A 21,372-nucleotide genomic window follows, 5' to 3' on the forward strand; every position below is an offset into this window, starting at 1 on the left:
AAATAGCCAATGGCGAAAAAATCGCCACAAATATTGGCGGTTTGTCAAAACTTATACAGCGTAAAATATAATTGAGCGAAAATATCAAAATGAGCGAAAATATTATCATATCCTCCTTTATGAACGATAATAAATTTTCGAAAAGAGATTTTGCTCAATCTTCCTGAGTTTTTAAGAGCTTTGTTTTTCCTATTTCAAAAAAAAAACGTGTTTATGAAATTAAAAATTCTTCGTTGTTTTTTTTGATATTGTTTTTTTTTGTTTTTGTTAGATTTTTTTAATCTTTTTGTTTTGTTTTTGTTAATGAATACTAATAGTTTGAACTATTAGCAATATTTCAAAAACATTTATATTGTTTGAACTTTAATTCAATGTTTAATTTCTATATAAAAACCATTGGATTTTTGTTATATTTAACCATTAAAAATTATTTTGAATAGTTTTTTTTCCGAATAAACATCAAATGGATTCGGATGATGATGACGAACAATTTAGTTCGTTAAAAAAACTCAATAGAAAATGATAATGATGATACACAGGAAAGTTGTTTGAATTTTTTGGCTCAAATCGATAGTGATGATGATGAGAACTCCCAGCACAATACTGACAATACTTATGATTTTGGCTCATTTTTTGTTGATGATATTGATGATGAAACTTTCGAGCTCAATTCCAATCAAACTTACGATTGTGGATATATTGATGATGATGATAAAACATTGGAACTCAATGTTGAAAATACAATCGATTGTGGACCAAAAAATAAACCGAGATTTCCCATTCCATTATGGAATAATTTTGATTTGATTAATTCAAGTAAGTTTTTTTTCTAATCATTCAATTTATTGTTATAATTTTTTCATAGATTTTCCGATTACAAACAACTATGCCGGAATCCCATAATCATTTGATTAATCAAAATTGTTTATCATCACATCCAATCATGACAAATTTTATTGCAATTATCAAACAGCTTTTAAATTTTGGCGATTATGATGTTCAAACGGGCTACATTCCTTTCAAAAAAAACCGAATCTGTGAGGAAGAATAAGTCCTTAAAAGAATTAATGAAAAATTTACGATCATATGATGAACTTGAATACCTGAAAAAAAGTTAGCACTATTTTCAGAAAATATATCATTACTCAATAATTGTGTATTAATTTGATCTCAATAAAAAAATAATAAAATTGTTCTTTTTATTATATAAAATGAGAAATATTCTATTTTTTTCAATTAATGACAATTCTGTTTGACACCTGTTTGTTGTTGAAATTCGAATCGAAATATTCGAATGATAATCGTTTGACCAAAAAAAAAGAAGTATCGATAGTATCGAATTTTAGTATCGAATGTTTTTTTTTTTTTGGGTATCAACACTCTGTCAAAAAGATTTCATTTTTTTTTGACAATTTTCTCGGCGTTTTTTAGATTGAAAAAAAAGAGAAGAGTGGTAAAATAACGCAAGAGAGAGAAAGAAACGATTATTAAAGAGAAACGTCGTCATATTTCCTTTCATTTTTATTATTGTTATTCTTCTTAAATAAATAAATCATTTATGCAAATCGAATGTGGACTGCAGTAAACGAAGATTAATGATAATTTGATGATGGTCGTTTCTTTGTGAAAAAACAACAACATCGATTTATTATATTGAATTTTTTTCCTTTTTCGTTTATTCATTCCAACATCCTACAATCATAATATCACAATAAAGTGTTATATTCGAACGATTTTTTTTTCAATTCGATGCAAAATGGATCTTGTACAACTTATTGAAAAAGTTCGCCATCAATATGTTCATATACAAGATGAACGACAATTTATTCATAAGCTTAATAATGATGTATGTTTGTAATTTGATGATGATTTGATTTGATTAAATTATAATTCCCATGTTATAGGTAAACGATGAAATTGATTCAATGATTCGAACAATGTGGATTATTAAAAATCAACGTTATATTTGTGATAAACTACATGAAAGTCATCAATTAAACAACAATATAAATGATCCAATAAACCTGATAAATGAATCGAATAAAATTCAACAATCTGAATTTATTGAAGGTTATAAAAAATTTGGTTCAAATGAATCATTACTTAGTCAATTGCTACAACATTTACGTGATAATCCAAAATCAATTTCATATTTATTATTTTATGCGGAAAAAGAATGTTCAAATTTTTTGGATCTTTTATGTAAAATAATCATATCGACTGTTTATAATCATTGTTTTTTGGATCATGATAAATTATCATTAATCGATATGATGGAAGAATTGATTGAAATTTATATTAATTTTTATGATGATTTACGTCGTCATATGCATAGTAAAAATTCATCATTCGGTATTGTTTATCGTAATTTTTGTGATGAACAATCCGAATTGAAAACATTTTATCGTCTAGCATTGACTAAACCGATAATGTTGGTTTTATCCGAAGATAGTTTGTTTTTGGATATTGATTCTAATCGTGCTGTTATGCGATTTTGTCAGGAAGAACGACAAAAACATTTTGGCTCAGAAAATTCACCCGAATATGAAGAAAATCTGAATAAATATAAAAAATGGACCATACAAAAAATGAAATATTTTGTTAATAATTTTATACGTTCATTGAAAGAAAATATTTATGCATTTCCACAATCACTAATTTGGTTGATGGTACGAATGTATACGAAATTAATCGAACGTTTTGATTATCAAAAAGTTAATTCAATATTTGTTGATATGATTTTTTTCTATTTAATTTGTCCGGCCATACAAAATCCTGATCTTTTCGGTATAACCGATCTGCATATTAATCATATTGCACATTATAATCTGATGCAATGTGCACAGATTATACAAATGCTTGCATTATCAAATTGGGAAAAAGTATCTGGTCCTTATCAACAAGTTTGTTCATTGTTTGATCGAAATTGTTTATCATTCATTATGGAACATATATTTATTGTTGCTAAAAATTCAACAGATTCAATTTCACAACAACAACAACAACGACGATCATCAACATCGATTGAATCGATTGAATTACCATATTTTCTTTGTTCGGATATTGAACTGAAATTTTTACTTGAATATATTGGTTTATTTTTACAACGTAATGATCAACCAGATCAACCGCTAAATACTTATTATCGTCAACTACCACAATCGATACTGAATTTTGATTATGATGATGGTAAAGTTAATTCATTAAAATCTGAACGTAGTATACGAAAATCAAAATCCATTAGTGATTATATTGATAGTTTGGATGAATTTTCCAGTTTGAATATCAAACATTTACTGGCGAATAATGGCGATAATTTACCAACATTAAAATGTTTATTTAATTCAAAACAAATTTTCAAAATTACGAATCAAAATTTTTCCCAGCGTTTTATTGGTATGAAAAATGAAGAAAAAATTCTCGGTAATATTATCGATCGACAAATTATTTTGAATGAAACTGTGGATCGAATTCGTGAAGAGATTGATAAATTATTTAATTTGGAAATTGATAATTTTCCTTGTTCACCGATTATCAATGACACATCGATTGATAAAACCAACAATAATTTAGCATCATTGTTACGTTCAAATGATGATGATGATGATAATGATCAATCGATAAATGAAATTGAAAATGATCCAATCAATCAATCATTTGATGATACATTTGATGATGAAATTAATATGCAATCATTGGGAACATTAACATTACAGCTTGGTGATTTGGTGGATTTAGATATCACATCTAACGAAATGGATCGAAATCGTAATCATTCTCCAGAACTAAATGAATCAAATTCAAATAAATCCAGTAGTGGTAATCCTGTTGGAAAAAAAGTTATTTCAAGTTTTAAAAATATCAAAGATAAAATGAAAAATATTTCATTAAGTAAGGATAATAAACAACAACAACAACAACGAACATCTTTAATTGATTTATCTAAAACTAATAATAATGTCCAAATTGGTAATCAATCGATCATTGCTGATCGAACTGAAATAAAAGCTGAAACTGATAAAATATTTGATAAATATCGTTCAACAACAACGACGACCAAACAACTACAGCAATCAATGGAAAATGAAAACATTTCCAATCAACAACGTTACAGTCCTGATCTGATTATTTTAAATAATAATGATGTTGAAAATTCAATTGTTGATATTGATTTTCTTGGCGATATTCATCTGAAAATTTATAAACTTATTTCATTAATCGATCTGTTTCATGTTTATCGTCGTTATAAATTTTTAAATCTTTCAAACAAAAATGATTTTATTTTATTTTTAAAGGTAAAGATTTTTTTACTAATTTTTTTTCATTTTCATTAACAAAATTCATTTTTTCAACAGATTTTATTATCCGAATCGAATGATATGAATGAAATTTCAACATCAGTATTGATTATGGATATAATACGTATTGTACAGGATATTGATCAAGAAGAATTATCAAATATTTTCCAAAAAATTGAAATTGATTGGAAAACAAGAAATTTTTATATAATTTATCTGCTAAAATCACGTCAATATTTATTACAAAGATTAAAACAAATTGATTCCGTTCAACAATCACTACATAAAGATCATTCATCAACTGATTTTATTATTATTTCATTTCTTGTTCGATCCATTCTAGAAAAACAAGAACAGAATATTCAAGAATTGATTCGAAAATTTCGTGATTCAACAACGTTAACTGATGAAAAGGCTTCACTGGTACAACGATTATTAGATCATACTATTGATCAATTACAAACAAAATTATTTACCGATGAACAATTGACATTACTGAGACAAATACTCGAAAGACATCTAATGAATCGAATTTATTTATTAGCTTTTTATCCAAATGGTGATATTGATCAACTTCGTGATCAAATTCTTCATCAACAAATCAATCAATTATCATTAAATTTATCACATAATTCAAAATTGTTAAATATTCCAACAAAATTTTTTACAACTAGTCCATGGCCATCAGCACAAGCTGAATTATTACTGTTATCAGCATATAAAACACCAAGAGATAAAATTCAATGTATATATCGTTGTTGTTCACATATAATGACATTATTAAGTACAAGTCAAAATAGTATACCTTCGGCTGATGATCTTTTACCTGTATTAATATTCGTTGTAATTAAATCAAATACTCGATCAATATTATCAACAATTGAATATATTAATACATTTTATCTGAATGAAATGACCGGTGAACAATCATATTATTGGACACAATTTTGTTCAGCTGTTGAATTTATTAAAACTATACTTCATTGTAATCCATAATAATTAATATAGAAGGGATTAATTTTTATTTAAAAAGAAAATACAAGTGCAATTTGTTTTTATTTTATTCATACACTGTTTAGTCCATTTATTGTTTTTTATTACTTAACCATAATCCAATTATTTTTTTTTTTATTATTCATTATCAAAAATAATTAAGTAAAATAAAATAAATCTTTACAAGAAAAAGGAAAAATTGTACAAAAATAATTAGATAAAATATGTTTTGAGACACATTCGATGCATATATGAAAATATTTGAAACAGAAATATAAGAAAATAAAATTTTCAAACAAAGAAAGATTGAATTATCTATCAACAATCATTCAAACTGATGATGATGATGATTCCAATGAATGATGATTATGATTATTATTATTATTCGTTGCATTATTACTATCCATTGATTTGGTTGATTGATTCGTTGTTACCGATGTTGCTTTATTAATCTGTTCATAAAGCAATTTTTGAAATTCTTGAAAATCATTCATACTACCACTACCGTTGTTACCAACTGTATCGCAACTGTTGCTTCCATTCAATACAGTATTGATCAATGATAAATGTGTAGCCGTAGTCGTTACTGGTTTTGAATCCGATAACGATGATTTATCATTATTATCACTGGTGTTGTTATTTGATAAATTCGTTAAGGGATTTTTTCCATTAATATCATTTTCATTCGTGCTAGACGTTTGAACTTTGGATGTTTTATTATTTGTTGTTGGTGTAATAATCATATCTGATTTATTTGAATCGACAACAGTGCCATTTTTCGTATCAACACCGTTTATGTGTAAACTTGTATTGTTGTTGGACGGTGAAGACGACGATGACAAAGCTTTACGATCATTTAGTTCATCAGCTTCGACCATCGATGCAAGTGAATCTAAAATTTTATCAATTTTCAATGAACCATTTGTTGGTGAATTTTGTTGGCTATTTATGGTTATCAAAGTTGAAAATACTAATCCACCACCACCATCACCGTTCGAAGATGATGATGTTGGATTGGAATTTTGATTTGATTTCGATGATGATGATGATGATTCGATTGCAGCGATACTATTTGCAGATATAAGTGAAGGTAATTGATCAGAAATTTCTTCCGATGATTTGTTTGCGTCGATTTTTTCCTTATTATCAATAGTTGCCTCAGAAATAGGAGATTCGGATTTTGGTGATAAACAAGAAGAACCACCACCACCACCACCATTGTTCAATTGTTGAACGTTTCCTTCTTCAACTTTTTTGATTATTTTATTCAACAAAGTCATTGGTGATGATGAACGAGATGAACTGGAACTAGATGATGAAGAAGATGATGATGATATGGAATCTTGTAGTTTTGATTTTGTTGTATCAGTTGTCACTCTTGATAAACTAAATTTATGATTTTCATCAATTTTCAATGATATAGTTGACGATGAAGATGATGATGAGGAAGAATTTTGTGATTCTGAACAAAGTGGAATCGTAACACTTGCAACTTGTTGTTGAGATTGTTTTTTAATTTCTTCACTTTTTTTGCTGTCCGTTTTTGTTTCAGTTTCATCAGTTGTTTTTGTTTTGAATTCTGAATCAATTTGGACAATAGAATTTGTTGAGATCTTTGGGGCAGTTATTTGTTCAGCAGTGTTGGTGGTGGTGGAAGAAGAGTTGGAATTGACTGCATTCAATAAATTATTAAATTCAGATTTTAATTTTTTGGCAGCTGAATGAATAATATCATCTTTCGAACCATTTTCAGTCGGAGATCGCTTATTATTATCATTTGCGGTTGTAATTATTGTATTTGTAAAAGATTTTTCCGGTGTTTCAGATGATAAACTATTAGTAGATGTCGATGTCCGTGTGGATGATATTGATTCGAATAATTTTGATGATTTGGAATCTAAATTATTATTATTATTGTTCAACGATAATGGTGTTGATGCTGATTTTGGAGTGAATTTTGTTGTGGAATTTTTTCGATTATTATTATGATGGTTTGATGGTGATGATGATGAAACGACTAGTAAATCATTTGAACTATTTGAACGCATACGACGACGATTAACATTTAATGGATTATTATTATGATTTAAATCGCTCATTCGACGCATCTGTAAACGTGTTTGTCGTAATGTTGTTTGACGACCAGTTGATAATGGTGTCAGTTTTGTTGTTTTATCATTTATATTTGATTTATTTAACCAAATATAATCATCATGTGTTTTGTTTGGTTCCAATATTAGATAATATAATGGTATTGGAATATTCTGTAAAGGGAAAAATTTTTTAATAAAACAAACAAAATAAAAGAAACAAAAAATACATACCCTTCTCCATGAATAAATATAGGCAACATCCATAATGGTATAATCATCTTTAAGACGTTCATGTTTATAGAAAAAATCCACCTGAATCGATTGATCAAGTTCATATTTATATTGTATGAATTTTTTCAAATGTAAAACTCTCATTCCCGATTTAACTAATAAATATCTTCGTTGATTAAGATTTGTTAGTTTGATTGTTGAATTTTCATCATTATTATTGAATGGTAATAATGGAAATGGATTTGATACTTCGGGAAAATATTCAATTGTTATTTGAATTTGATCATCATTCGATAGGATTAATCGTTCACCATTAATTTCACCTTTTTCTTCATTCGAAAGACCCATAGCTAAATGAAAATGGAAAAAAATGTTATGAGCAAACGACGAAAACAAAGCAAAAAAAATACTTTACCTTTATCAGGAAAACGGCGATAAAATTCTTTTCGACGATTCATTTCGCCTATTTTGATTGAATGAAAAATTATAAATAAAAATTACAAATTTCGGTAAAAACTTACTTTTATAAAGTCCAGGAACTAATTTATAAACAATATCCTGTCGAGTTGGATCCGAACGAATATTAAGTTTTGGTTTAGTTTTATGAACTTGTGTATCACATTTTGGACATGATCGTGATTTTGGATTATTATCATCATCAAAATATCTTAATATACAGGTTTTACAAACTTTTTTTAAAAAGAATTAATCGAATGAATTAAAAATATCCCAAAAGAAAAAACTTACAAGAATGAAGACATTCATTTATAGTGGTAGCATCAATCAGATAACCTTTACAAAGAAAACAAGTAATAACATCATTGAAATCTGTTAAAAAATATTTAATCGTTTCATCATTATTAGATATGATCGTTGTTGCTGTTGTCGATGATGAATCTTTTGATGGAATGCAATTTTCATTATCAACGATTCTTTTCGAAACATTATTATTATTATTATTATTAAACAACGATGATGAATGATGATCAGATTTTTGACCAACATTTATCGTTGTCAATGTTGTTGTTATGTTCGTTGTTGATGTTGATGATGATAAGTTCATTTTGGGAGCATTTGTTGTTGTTGTTTTTGTTTCATTATTATCGACAGGCATTTTGTTCGAATGATTCTTATATGTCACAACGGGGAAAAAAATTTAATGGAAAGACACTCAGAGATTCTATGGTCAATTCTAAAGTTTTGATTTCAAATCATATGAACAAATTCAAATTCGGTTACATCAGTTACATCATTCATCATGATAAAAAAATGAAACAAGGTAAATCATCCACCAAGATGACCAAATAATCGAATCGAACGAATACAGAAAAAAAAATACAGGGTTCACACACCAGCAGCAAACATAAACACAACAGGGTGAGCAAGCAAGCTAGACCCCTTCAAAAAAAAAACATTTTATGGATATTTTTTTCCCCCAACAAATGAATGCATGAATGTGGATGATAATCTGATTGATATTTTACACAAGGGGGACTACATTCAAACCTACATTTTTTTTTTTTTTTTTTTTTTTTGAAAAGATTGGTGGATGGACAGAAGGACAAAACAGGCCTTATTTATTATTATTTTTTTGTTAGACACAGACAAAGACTTTCGCTGTCTGTCAATATGTGAGGAGAGTGTGAGAGAGAGAGAGCGCAATACAAAGATTGACGTTTTTCGGTTGTTGTTGTTGTTGTGGTTGGTAGGTTGATCGGCTTGTTAAAAATGGGGGGAGGAAATTGTTCATTTTTTGGTATTATTTTTGATTTCCCTTTTTTTTCACCCCCATCATCGTTTTTATTATCCAAATTTTTTTTTTTTTTTTTTTGATTTTATTTTGGCTGCTGTTTTTTGCGCGCTACCACTGTATTATATTATGGTGGTGGTTGTGTGCGCAGCGTTGTATCATTGTTCATTGTCGTCATCGTGTATACACTCCCCTCTGCCGCCATTTGTGGTAATAGCAGCGGCAAAAATGGGCAGTGGCTTATTTGAAATTAGCGCCAAAAAAAAAATCCATCTTTTTTTTTTTTTGGGTTCATTTTGCCATGTGGATCCGTTCATATAGGATATGACATCATTTTGGATTGATTGATTAAAATCGATGAAAAGTATTTGAGAAAAGTTCTTCATCATAAATCGAATCGCGAAAAAAAAACGGCTGAAAACGAAATAAAATTTCTTCATTTAGACAAAATTAAATTCAACTACCGTAATTAACTGATAAAAATTAATTAACAGAATTCAATGATTTATGAGACTGAGTTAGTGAGTGGTTCTATAATGACTGAATTAAAGTGAAAGTGAAGTTGTCTGCTTGTTGTCGTTATGATGATTTAAAGTTCTCTAAATAAAAAAAAAAAATGGAACAAGAGGCATCGACCGAGAATAAATCACTGGTTTGATTGTCATCATCATCATTTATTTATTCATTCATTTATTATGCATAAAATAATGATGATGATGATCATATCAAAGGCGATAATAATGAATAACGACGAAAAAAAACCGCAGCCGCCTGAATGACTTTGAAGAAAATAATGATGATGATAATCATTATCCATGATGTTAATTTCATGCATGATATATTACCGTACATAATTTGTGGATGAATACCCGGCGAAGTGTTTTGCTTTTTTCTTTTTCTCTCTCTTTCTTTTTTCGTTTAACCGAGAATTTTTGTTGCGACTGTGTTCATCTCTCGACAATGATGATTAAGACATTTTGATAAAACAAAACGAAAAAAAGACACTAAATTCTCTCATATCTAATAGTGGAAGTGTTGTTGTTGTTCGCAATACACCTAGCTATTCGACAAAAAAAAACAAAATAATTCCCGAAATTTTTTTTTTTACAGTCCATCTTCGGAAATGATGTAATTTGTTTTTACTTTGAAATCTTTCTTTTCTTTTCTTTTCAGTTTTTTCTTTCTTTCCGGTTTTAATCAACAATTAAAACAGCAATAAAAAGAATTGATTGCAAATGATGAAATCAACAAACAAACAAACAAAAAAGATGAATCATACTGTAGATTTTTTTTTTTTGAAAAAAAGATTCGAATAGTAGTAGCATTCACCTTTGACTGATAGTAGTAGTAGTAGCAGTGTTTCCTGTATTCTTTTCTATCTGTTGCCACCTTATTCTCTTCTTCATATCAAAAAAAAAGGTAGACGTTCAACACAATATTACAAATGCGACATGTTTATCTTCCAAACATCCGAACATTCGAAAAGTAGTAGTTCACAATTCTGTTATTAATTTTTTACCACTACAACTAGTGTGTGTTGCAATATTCTTTTTTGGATGGATAGTGTGAATCCATCGAAATGAAAATCGAAATTTATCAAAAAAAAAAAATAACGAGACAAATAAATAGCAACAACAACAAAAAAACCTTAATAAACAAGTGAAGAAAAAGACCCAAGTCTGCTGTTGATGATGATAGTGTGTGTGAGAAGAAAATCCTAATAAAAATAAAAACGACGTTCAACGATCGACTAAAGCAAGAAAGAAGAAAATTACGGTGGTTCATCGTGTATATGTTGTGTGGGCCAGAAAAGTGTATTGTAATGATAATACTCGCTACACACACATAATTCCCAATGTCTGTAATCAAAGAAAAAAAAAACAGTGACTGACTGACTTGACTGACTGAAAAAGATAGCAGAAAAGAGTAAGAAACGAGAGAGAGAGAGAGAGAGAGAGAGAGAGAGAAATGAACGAACGAAAAAAACCCGAAGAACCCAGCGCATAAAGTGAGAGAGTGTGTGTGTGTATGTCAATCGAATGAAACATCGTGAGTTTTGTCTTTACGAAGAAAACGAAATCCATTTCTTTTTTTCGCTATCATTTTCTTCATTAAACGACGATTTTAATCTTTTGGGAAATTTTCTTCTTTTTTTGTTTCTGTGATCTGTGTGTTCGGTGTTTTCGAAAAATCAACCATTAATGTAAATTCAAGAATCAAATTAATCAATTTTTTTTTGAAACACATGTGGCTGATTGATTCATCGTTCGAAATAATCTCAGCAAATTGTTTGCGGCATTTTTGTTGTCACCACTTTTTAGCACCACTAAAATTGTCATCGATTAAATCAAAATTCACCTGTCTTTGTTTTTGAGTGTGACATCATCTTATTACATCAACTTATCATTTCAAACGAAAAAATCTTTGATCCATCCTTAATATCATCAACTTTCAAACAAACAAAAGGTGTAAATCACTGATTTAATTTCACAATAATTGAATATTATTCCACCTCCACACACCACAAACACTTTCGAATGAACAACAACAAACAAGAAGAAAATTTGTAAACAAACTCTGTGTGTTGAAAAACAAAAATAACTGTTATTTTTTGATGATTTAATTTTTGTCTAGTTTTTGTTTTTTAAATTCCTTTTCATTGGAGAGGGGGATGAGAAAATCACGCTCATCATCATCAATAATAATCCTTGCAACATTTTTTTGTTGTTGTTGTCGAATGTGAGACAACAATAATTATAACAAAACAAACAACAACAACAGAAATCAAAAAAAAAATCGACATTTTTTTTAATATTTATTATCGACACTCAAACAACAACAACAGACAGAAAAGTTGTTGAGTTTTTACTTTTTTTGTTTTGTTTTTCTGTTTGATCATCGTGTGTTACCTATATGATTTTTGATAAATTAATCAATTAGAATAATAATCACCCTGCCATTATTTTACCTGGTGAATCTTTAAACTTCAAATTTAATTTCGAAAGTTCCTTTAAATTGCAAAATTCCAAAATCAAAGTTTGAAAAAAAAGATTCAGATTGCCGGGTTCGTTCGAAAAACAAACATCAACCATTTCGACAATAATTGTCTTTATTTTTATGTTTGTGTTATTATTGATTCGAAGACACTCTCGTTGTTGTGTATCATATGATTTCGAATGAATTTTTTTTAAAAATAAGCTGCTTCTGATGATGAATGAATGAATTTTTTGTTTGTTTGTTATGGATGTTTATTATTAATATAATAATAATAATTTTTGTTTCGTTTCAATTTTTCAATTAAATATTTCTTCTTCTAATAATAATAATTATTTGTGTTCCTGTGTTTACGAAAAACGATTACGATTTTGTTTTGTTTTGTTTGTTGTCACTGCTACACGATACAAAATCAATCAATTTTTTTCTGATTCATCATTTGATTGAATAATTTTGATTTACGGATTCTCTACTTTAATTCATTTCATCATCTGACTACATATTCTTCATTCATCGAATTATTAGCATTATTTTTATTTTCTATAGGAAATCATTTCTTTTCATTTTCTATTTCTATATTTTTTTTTCTTTTGGTGGCCAATCGTAACCAAATGCGATATTATTGTACATTATGACCGAATATAAATTGGTTGTAGTCGGCGGTAATTATTTTATTGTTTATTCTCTTTCCATTGACATCGCTATGATTTGATTTGATATTTTTCGTTTTGTTTCATTTTTCCTTTTTTATCAAAAAAAAAAAAATTATGCATGTTGATAGAACAGAACCAAAAAAAAAAATTCTTTGTAATTTATAATGAGAGAATGGTTATTAAGGTAAAAAATTCATTCATTTCACTAATGAATATGATAATGATGAAAATTGATTCTAATGAATGAATGATGATGATGATCAAGCTAAAAAATTATAGATTTTTATTAGCATAGAATTTTGTTTGTTGATTTATTTTGTCGCTAAACAAAACAAAAAAAAAAATTCATATTTTGTTCTCATTTCTCAAGTGTGTGTTGTTGTCCCAGAAAAATTAATATTTGCCCCAGACAAGTATTATATAGTTAGATAGATAGATAGATGTGCTTTAAAAAAAGAGACAGTAAATTATAATAACTTCAAACATTAATCGATAGCTGTGTTTTGGGTGTAAATTTGTTTTACCCGGACCAAATAAAAACCATATATCTAATGATGATGATTAACATTTTTCATTTTAATTCCCGGGAAATCCTTTTACTTTTTCTGCTATTTCTTCTTCTTCTTCTTTTGAAAATTCCCATTAATCAAAATTCTGTTTTTTTTGCTCTCTAAAATGATGATCATTGATATTAATTAAGTTTTTTTTTGATTCTCTATTCATTTATATAGCTGGTGGTGTCGGCAAAAGTGCCTTAACCATACAATTAATTCAAAATCAGTAAGTTTTTTTTTCTTGTTGTTTGTTTGTTTGGTTTGATTTCGAAACCAAAATTATGACAAATTATTTATTTATTTATCTTTTGTTTTTGTTTTTCAAAAAAAAAAAAAAACAGTTTTGTTGATGAATATGATCCAACTATTGAAGATTCATATCGTAAACAAGTTGTTATTGATGGTGAAACATGTTTACTTGATATATTGGATACTGCTGGTCAAGAAGAATATAGGTAAATTTTAATATTGTTTTTTTTTGATTCAAAAAATGATTAATGAAATTAATTTTATTATTCAATAGTGCTATGCGTGATCAATATATGAGAACCGGTGAAGGGTTCTTATTAGTGTTTGCTGTCAATAGTGCAAAATCATATGAAGATATATCTACATATAGGGAACAAGTATGTAATAAAATTATTATTGATTAGTTTATATTGAAAAGTTTTTTGTTTTGTCAAAAAAAAATCAGATTAAACGGGTTAAAGATGCCGAAGATGTTCCAATGGTGCTAGTTGGAAATAAATGCGATCTACCAACACGTTCAGTTTATATAAATGGCGCTTATGAAGTTGCAAAAAATTATGGTATACCATTTGTTGAAACATCAGCCAAAACAAGAATGGGTGTTGATGAAGCCTTTTATTCATTAGTACGTGAAATACGTAAAGATCGTGAACGTCGTGGTAAAGATAAAAGAAAGAATCAAAAATCATCAAAAAAATGTATCATTCTTTGAACACACACACACACAAAAACATTTACACACACCATTCATATTAGACAATATCGTCGGTCAGTAAATTGAAACAACAACAACAACGAAAACGAAAAATTGTTTTATTTTCACATTTACAAAACAATCATAAACACAGATAAATAATTAATCTACCTTGTTTATATAAAAAAGTGTGAAATACACAAACACACAAATGAAATTTTCTTTTCACCCCCAAAAATATTGGCCATTTTTTTTCTACATACACATATAAACACACAACCTGACAAACAAAAATTCATTATTTTAACTTCTTTTTTTTAAATAAAAAAAATGTATTTGTTTCGTTTTAATATCAAAAATTTTTTTTTGCAAAAGAGAAAAAAAAATCAATGTTAATAATAATAATAATCAACGACGAAAACAACAAAATTGAACTAACCTGGATTCTCGATTTTACTTACCTTACCTTATCCAATGATACACATTCTTTTTCTTCTTCTTCAAAAAAAAAACGATCCCTATTCCATCAATTGTATTATAGGATGGTTTGTGGTGATGAAACTTTTAAATTTACCGAAATATCACACACACACAGAGACAAACAGAATCTTCTTTTTAAAAAAAAAAAAAATTTTCTTTGTAATAATAATTTATATTTTTTTCTGTGTTTCTTTTTTTTAAAAAAAAATTATCATTATATTTTTTTTTTTTTTGCAAACACACAACTGAAAAATGCTTAAATAATAATCATTATATAGAGAGAGAATCAAAAAATTCTGAAATTCAAAAAAGAATTCTGTTGTTGTTGTTGTTGTTAAAGTAGGCAGTGATATACGAAATTTTTTTTTTTTTTTAAAACCAATATTATAATTATAATGATGAGCATATAAAATTTTCTTCATTTTTTTTCTAATAATAATAATTAATTTTTTTGTGTTTTAATCGGCTTCTGTTTGTTTGTTTTTTAGTTGTTGTTGTTGTTGTTGGATATACTTTTATCATCCACTTGACCATCACACACACACAGTTACACATTCTATTCAATTTTGTGTATTTATTTCTGCAGCAACAACAAACGAAACGAAAGTTTAATTTTGAAAAACAACTAATGATAATGATGATGATGAACTTTTTTTCCCCCTCGTTTGTGTGCTGAACTTTTTTTTCGATCCTGGATCACAAACACTAGACACCTGCCCGCACCTAACCATTTTTTACATTCACCACCCACACAACATAAAATTTGAAAAAAACTTGATAAATTTAGGAAGTTTATTTTATTTTTTAATTTGAAATTTTTTCTCTTCTTCTGGCTTCTTTTTTTTCAAACAAACAAACAACAACAACAAAAATTTCTTAATAACATTAGGTTTTCTGTTTTCAAAAACGATGATGATGCTTATATCTTTTTTTTTTTGTTGTGTAAAATAATTGTCCCAGAAAATTCTTTTTTTTTCTGCTTCAGGTAAACGAACGAATAAAAACAATAAAAATTTAATTAAAAAAAAATTCTTCATTTAATTAAAAAAAAAATTATTAAATTAATTAATGGTAATGGTGATGATGACGATGATGATGATCCAGGAACAAAATTTAAAAAAAAAAAACATCAGAATTTGAAAGTTTTTATTTATTTTTATTTTTTTGTACTCATTTAAAATTTGCATATTGTTCGAATGATTGTAAATAGGCTAATGCCACTTGATGTAGATATAGATATTGTTCCTGATATTTTGATTCGATTTGACCATTGCGGTAGATTTGGTCGTTGCGATTGAATCCGGTTCGATTCGATTAGACATGGATTGAATGCAAAACATTGAAAAAAAAATAAAAGTTAATCATGTGAGAATGGTAAATGTGTATACTTACATAATTAATAATAAATTGTGGACGATTAGCACGAATTTTTTGTACAGCCAAAAATACATCAATTTGTTGTTCTTCTTTAATACGTTCGAATATAAAATCAGCCGCACAGAATAGTCCACTAAATTGTACACCATCACTACAATTTTGTCGTACAAATTGTAAGACAATATAGCACATCCAGGAATAGAAAACAGAGAAAAAAATCAATTTTATGAATGATATTCGATCATCGATCTATCATCGATTGATAAAAATCAAAGAAAAAGAAAAATTTGCACTTACATGCATTGTACAACTAATGGATGGGAACTTGTCGCCGACGACGATGTCGATGTTATCGATGAATATTGATCCAATTTCTCTCGAAGCTCAATCAATTCATAACATGATCGTATTGTCGATGTGGAAGAAGTTTTTGTTGATAAAATTTTTGTTGTTGAACTACCACTTGTCGTTCCATCATCGACAACATTAAAATTTTTCAAATGAAATTGTCTTACAATTAAATCATTTGGATGTATTTGAAATGTTCTCATTATAATCATTGTTGTTGATGATGTATTATTGGATAGAATTTCTTCCTGAATCAATGTAACTGATAATTCATTATTATTAAAATCAAATTTCTTGTTCAATATTGTCGGCCAATACTGTACGATTGTAGACAAACAAAACGAAATCGAAATTCGATATGATGCATATTTGTAAGGAGAAAAAAAACGGTAGGAAATGAAAATGAAATAATCAGAATGAATTGAAATAATAAAAATAGTAAAAAAATGTTTACAATTTGTTCATCTTGAAATACATTGCCCAACAATACGATTGTTGTACATTTTAAATATTCAATCATATTCCAAAATTGTTGTCGATTATTTTCGAATGGTATCTGTGTTACAATATAGGCATCTTTTTTACGATATCCCTTTTTTTTGGTGCAAGAAAAAGATAAATTATTAAAATTCAATCAAACGAAACAGGAAAAAAACGATATTTACATTAATATAGACAGCATTGATATAATCTTCATGATTCGGTAGTATAACCCGAGCATTGTCGGCTAAAGAAAAACCAGAAAAGAAAATTTCATTAAAATAGGAAAAACTTGAATCGAAAAGAAAACTTACGTGGAATAACATCATCACGACGATTTAATTTACTATTCATTAGACCAAATTTCGATGATGATGATTGATTACCGGTTGTTGATTGATTTGATTTACGATTCGACATAATATTTAATATTTCAAATTGTTTACGCAGGCGACATTTCGACTCTCGATGACTACGATGATTATTTTGATTATGATTACCTTTGGTCATTGATTCAAAATAATTTTGAAAATCCTGACAACAAATATCCGATGATTCATGTGATAATGCTTCAATCAAAATGTGATAAACAAATAAATATTGACTAAATTTTTCAACCATATTAATACGTTGCATACGCATCCGACAGAAATGACCAAGGATATCAATTTTTTTTTCTTTCAATGCCATTTCCAACATTGAATCAATCAGGATGAATGCACCGGTACGACCTATACCGGCTGAACAATGTACAATTATATGCGGTGCTTGTTTATAAAATAAATCCGAACGTATACGATTCATAAAACTGATTAGCGTACAAACATATAATGGTACATTATGATCAGGCCATGATATGAAATGATATTGATTAACAATCATCGATTGGGAATCACCATTATTATTATTGGTGAATTTTTCCAATAAAAATGTTCGTATAACATAATCGGCAAACAATTCGGTTGTTTGTAGGGTAACTTTAATACGGCCATAAAATCTACTTGAATCGGGCCAATATTTTTCACATTTCATACGGCCACTTTCTTCCAAATTCGTTAACATTACCAGTTGTTGACATTTATATTGCCAAATACAACGCCAAAAATCTTCAATCGTTGTATCGATTGGTCCTTGTGATGCAATATAACGTCTGGGACGACGATAACCATCAATAAAATTTGCATTTATATAACTGGTATCTTCGGGCGAATCTTCTTTCAATATAACCCTGGTATGATCATATGGTAGAAGATTACCATAACGATTTTTTGATTTATGTTGCGGTAAGCGGCCATCATTCCAGCTATTCATTTTAGATTTTGGTACACTATCATATTCTTGTCTGATTCTTTCTTCATTTAATAATTCCGGAATCTGGTTAATAATTTTATCCACATAGATTATATTGGATTTTGGTTCGAAAATTATCGCTTCGGATGGATTTTCCTGGTCATTATTATTATTATTCAGTAAATGTGCTTTCATCGTTGTTCTATTCGGCAATTTACGCCAGAAAAATATTCCATTTGCTTTTTGTCTACGGTTTCCACAATAATTTCTGATTTTGATGGAAAAATTTTTATCAAAAAGTCAAAAACAAACCATAAACGAAACAAAAGACTTACATGTAGATCAACATTGCCAACAAAATACAAGTTATAAGTAATAAAATACCCAATATGATTATTAATAAAATTTCAATCGTCGATGATGATGATTGATTTGTGTGGACTATTTTTACAAACGAAAAAAAATACAAAGTAAAAGTCATTATTCGTTTGATTTACAAAAAAAAAATACAAAAAAATTACAAGAAAAATTACAAAAAAGTTACAAAAATGTTACTTACAATAAAATACTTTTGGATGTAATGCTTTATGTACAACACCAGTATGATCAAAAAATACAATACCAAATTTAAAACGTGCCAATGGTTGTTGAAAATTTGTCAATTCCTGACGACCAAATATCATTGTTGGACGATTAATTTTTATTGAATTTACTTTCGTCGAATCTAATTGATCAATTTCTTTGGCGAAAATTTGATCAACAATTGATAAATCAAATATGTAAAGATAGATTTCCAATTCAGGTAATTGAAGGCATTTATTTTTTATTTTTATCTTGAATGTATTATTTAATTGTGGAAAAACTTGAAATAAATCGGCAGGTGAATCTTATATTTTCAGTGAAAAACAAACGAAGAAGAAATTGAAAAAATCAAGGTAAAGTAAATCAATCAGAATACCGTAACATTGTTGTATGGCTGTTGAAACATCATCTATTTCACCAGAAGAAGATGATAATGGTGGTGGTGGTTGTCCATCGATAACCACCGCAATGATTAGACCGTAAACAATTATCATCAACAAGGACATGGTGCAATGATATTCCAAAAATGATTTCGAAAACATTATTCAAAGTGGTAAGGTAGAATCAAATTCTTGAATCAAAAAAAAAAAAAAAAACAAAATAATAATCTCATATCTGCTGTTGGTTGATTGATTGATTGATTGATGGATGGTTGTATTTCGGTTGAAATTGTTTATTGAGTTCATCATCATCATCAAAATTTTTCAAAAAAAACGGATATCCTTTGTAGATAATTTTTGTTTTTTTGACTTGTTTTTCCAATACCGGACACCAATTATTTTGTCCTTGTTTCGCTGATTCATTTCACCATTTTTTGCTAATGACGTAAATGATGCACGTAGATTTTTTTCAATTTAAAAAAAATCAATCAAAAATATGGCCAAATTGAAAGATCTATGAACCAGAATGATTTCAATTTTGAAGAAAAATTGAAACCAATGCTGCCATCTTTTGCGAATGTATGGTATTTGCCATACATGTGACCAGCTGATTCGAATGATTCGAATATTTTTTTTCTTCAGGAAGAATTCCATTCGAATAATGTCGGTTATACCGAAATCTATTGTTCAATTAATTGATTCATCATCCGCATCGAAAATAAAATTAATAATCCGTGCTAAACCTGGTGCAAAAAAATCACAAATTGTTAGTATTGATGATGATGCTATCGGTGTACAGATTGCTGCACCACCAAGGTAAATATTTTTCCAAAAAAAAACAAAACAAAAAATTACTATTTTCAAATATCAATTATATATGGCCATTCACCATATTTCTTTTCATAATTACAAATTATTATTTTGATTTCAAATTCAAATTCAATTGTTTCATGTTTTTTAATATTTTTTCCCCCATTACAAATGATAATAATTAGAGAAGGAGCAGCAAATGAAGAATTGATTGATTATTTTAGTCACGTTTTGGGTGTTAAAACAAGATATATTTCATTGGATATTGGTCAAAAATCTCGAAATAAAATTTTATTGATTAATTTTGAAACAACAACGAAAACAAATGAAGGTGGAATGAAACAGAAGCAACAACAACAACCGATGACAGCTGAAAAAATATTCGAAATATTAAAACAGGATATGGATGGTTAGTTCAACAAAAAAAAATTATAACATCATCTGTGAATGTTTCATGTGTCTTTTTTTCATTTTTTTAAAATAAAAATAAAATAATAATAATTTATTCACAAATCAATCAAGATGTTTAAAATTTGTTGTTGTTGTTGACCTTGTGTTTTGGTCATCATTATTATCATTATCATCGGTGTCGATGTCTTTGATTTGATTTGATTTTTTCCCTTGAATGATAATATCATTGAAAATAAGATCACGTTTTTAATGGTTGGTGGTGGTGATATTTTGTTGATCGATGGTGACAATGGTTGATGGTGGTCATGGTAAATATCATCGCCGTAGTGATGGCCAAGATGATTCTGCATCTGGATTTTTTCTTTTTCTTTTTTTTTCGGCCAAGCCAAACCACGCGGAAAAAATTATTTTTTTCATTTATGACAGGTGCAATAACAACAACAACAACCGTTAAATAAGTAAAGAAAAAAAATCCTATCAATCACAATGCCTAACAGAATACACAGAAAAAATTTTGAAAAAAAAAGAAAAAATGAATGATTTTTTGTTGAATGATTTGTGATCAGTTTGATAGATCGGTTGTTGTTGTTGTTGTTGTTGGCTTTATATATAAATTGATAATCAAAAAAACAAACAATTTTTCATTCTTTACAATACAAAACAAACAAACAAAAATAAATGATTTTTGGTGCCTGACATTTTTCC

The 21,372-nt window shown here is 28.0% G+C and overlaps 5 protein-coding genes and 1 long non-coding RNA gene across 7 annotated transcripts; 4 read left to right on the top strand and 2 right to left on the bottom strand.

Moving 5' to 3' along the window:
* The first annotated feature begins 226 nt into the window (after positions 1 to 226).
* LOC142645546 (uncharacterized) lies at positions 227 to 1,212 on the top strand. Its single transcript, XR_012846660.1, has 2 exons — positions 227 to 816; positions 866 to 1,212. It is a non-coding gene; the product is annotated as an uncharacterized LOC142645546 (long non-coding RNA).
* A 151-nt stretch (positions 1,213 to 1,363) lies between these two features.
* Gapvd1 (GTPase activating protein and VPS9 domains 1) lies at positions 1,364 to 5,595 on the top strand. Its single transcript, XM_027347460.2, has 3 exons — positions 1,364 to 1,846; positions 1,905 to 4,295; positions 4,356 to 5,595. The coding sequence occupies exons 1-3, from the start codon at positions 1,757 to 1,759 to the stop codon at positions 5,292 to 5,294; spliced, it is 3,420 nt and encodes a 1,139-aa protein (XP_027203261.2). The 5' UTR covers positions 1,364 to 1,756; the 3' UTR covers positions 5,295 to 5,595.
* Positions 5,484 to 10,358, bottom strand: LOC113797126 (uncharacterized). Of its 2 annotated transcripts, none has more exons than XM_027347459.2 (6): positions 10,211 to 10,358; positions 8,363 to 10,144; positions 8,137 to 8,304; positions 8,031 to 8,078; positions 7,616 to 7,965; positions 5,484 to 7,555 (listed from the first exon to the last, which is right to left on the bottom strand). In XM_027347459.2, the coding sequence occupies exons 2-6, from the start codon at positions 8,727 to 8,729 to the stop codon at positions 5,621 to 5,623; spliced, it is 2,868 nt and encodes a 955-aa protein (XP_027203260.2). In that variant the 5' UTR covers positions 8,730 to 10,144; positions 10,211 to 10,358; the 3' UTR covers positions 5,484 to 5,620. The 2 variants fall into 2 exon arrangements, with proteins under 2 accessions (XP_027203260.2, XP_075678070.1); XM_075821955.1 differs by having other exon boundaries at positions 10,216 to 10,349.
* Positions 10,359 to 11,871: 1,513 nt separating this feature from the next.
* On the top strand, positions 11,872 to 14,538 carry Ras85D (GTPase ras-like protein 1). Its single transcript, XM_027347469.2, has 5 exons — positions 11,872 to 13,021; positions 13,744 to 13,792; positions 13,908 to 14,021; positions 14,090 to 14,192; positions 14,261 to 14,538. The coding sequence occupies exons 1-5, from the start codon at positions 12,991 to 12,993 to the stop codon at positions 14,525 to 14,527; spliced, it is 564 nt and encodes a 187-aa protein (XP_027203270.1). The 5' UTR covers positions 11,872 to 12,990; the 3' UTR covers positions 14,528 to 14,538.
* Positions 14,539 to 15,920: 1,382 nt separating this feature from the next.
* Positions 15,921 to 20,046, bottom strand: LOC113797134 (receptor-type tyrosine-protein phosphatase epsilon-like). The gene is made up of 9 exons (XM_027347468.2): positions 19,443 to 20,046; positions 19,044 to 19,370; positions 18,820 to 18,925; positions 17,509 to 18,752; positions 17,380 to 17,441; positions 17,169 to 17,306; positions 16,664 to 17,031; positions 16,382 to 16,517; positions 15,921 to 16,234 (listed from the first exon to the last, which is right to left on the bottom strand). Exons 1-9 carry the CDS (start codon positions 19,606 to 19,608, stop codon positions 16,160 to 16,162), a joined length of 2,622 nt encoding a protein of 873 aa, XP_027203269.2. The 5' UTR covers positions 19,609 to 20,046; the 3' UTR covers positions 15,921 to 16,159.
* On the top strand, positions 20,035 to 20,773 carry LOC113797136 (UPF0235 protein Daro_3887). Its single transcript, XM_027347470.2, has 2 exons — positions 20,035 to 20,262; positions 20,442 to 20,773. Exons 1-2 carry the CDS (start codon positions 20,063 to 20,065, stop codon positions 20,668 to 20,670), a joined length of 429 nt encoding a protein of 142 aa, XP_027203271.2. The 5' UTR covers positions 20,035 to 20,062; the 3' UTR covers positions 20,671 to 20,773.
* The last annotated feature ends 599 nt before the right edge of the window (positions 20,774 to 21,372 follow it).

Source organism: Dermatophagoides pteronyssinus, unplaced genomic scaffold (assembly GCF_027571235.1).
Source record: "Dermatophagoides pteronyssinus isolate colony J.1.1.1.1 unplaced genomic scaffold, Derpt_VIB-CSIC_2022.12 sq0014, whole genome shotgun sequence".
NCBI classification, from domain to species: domain Eukaryota; kingdom Metazoa; phylum Arthropoda; class Arachnida; order Sarcoptiformes; family Pyroglyphidae; genus Dermatophagoides; species Dermatophagoides pteronyssinus.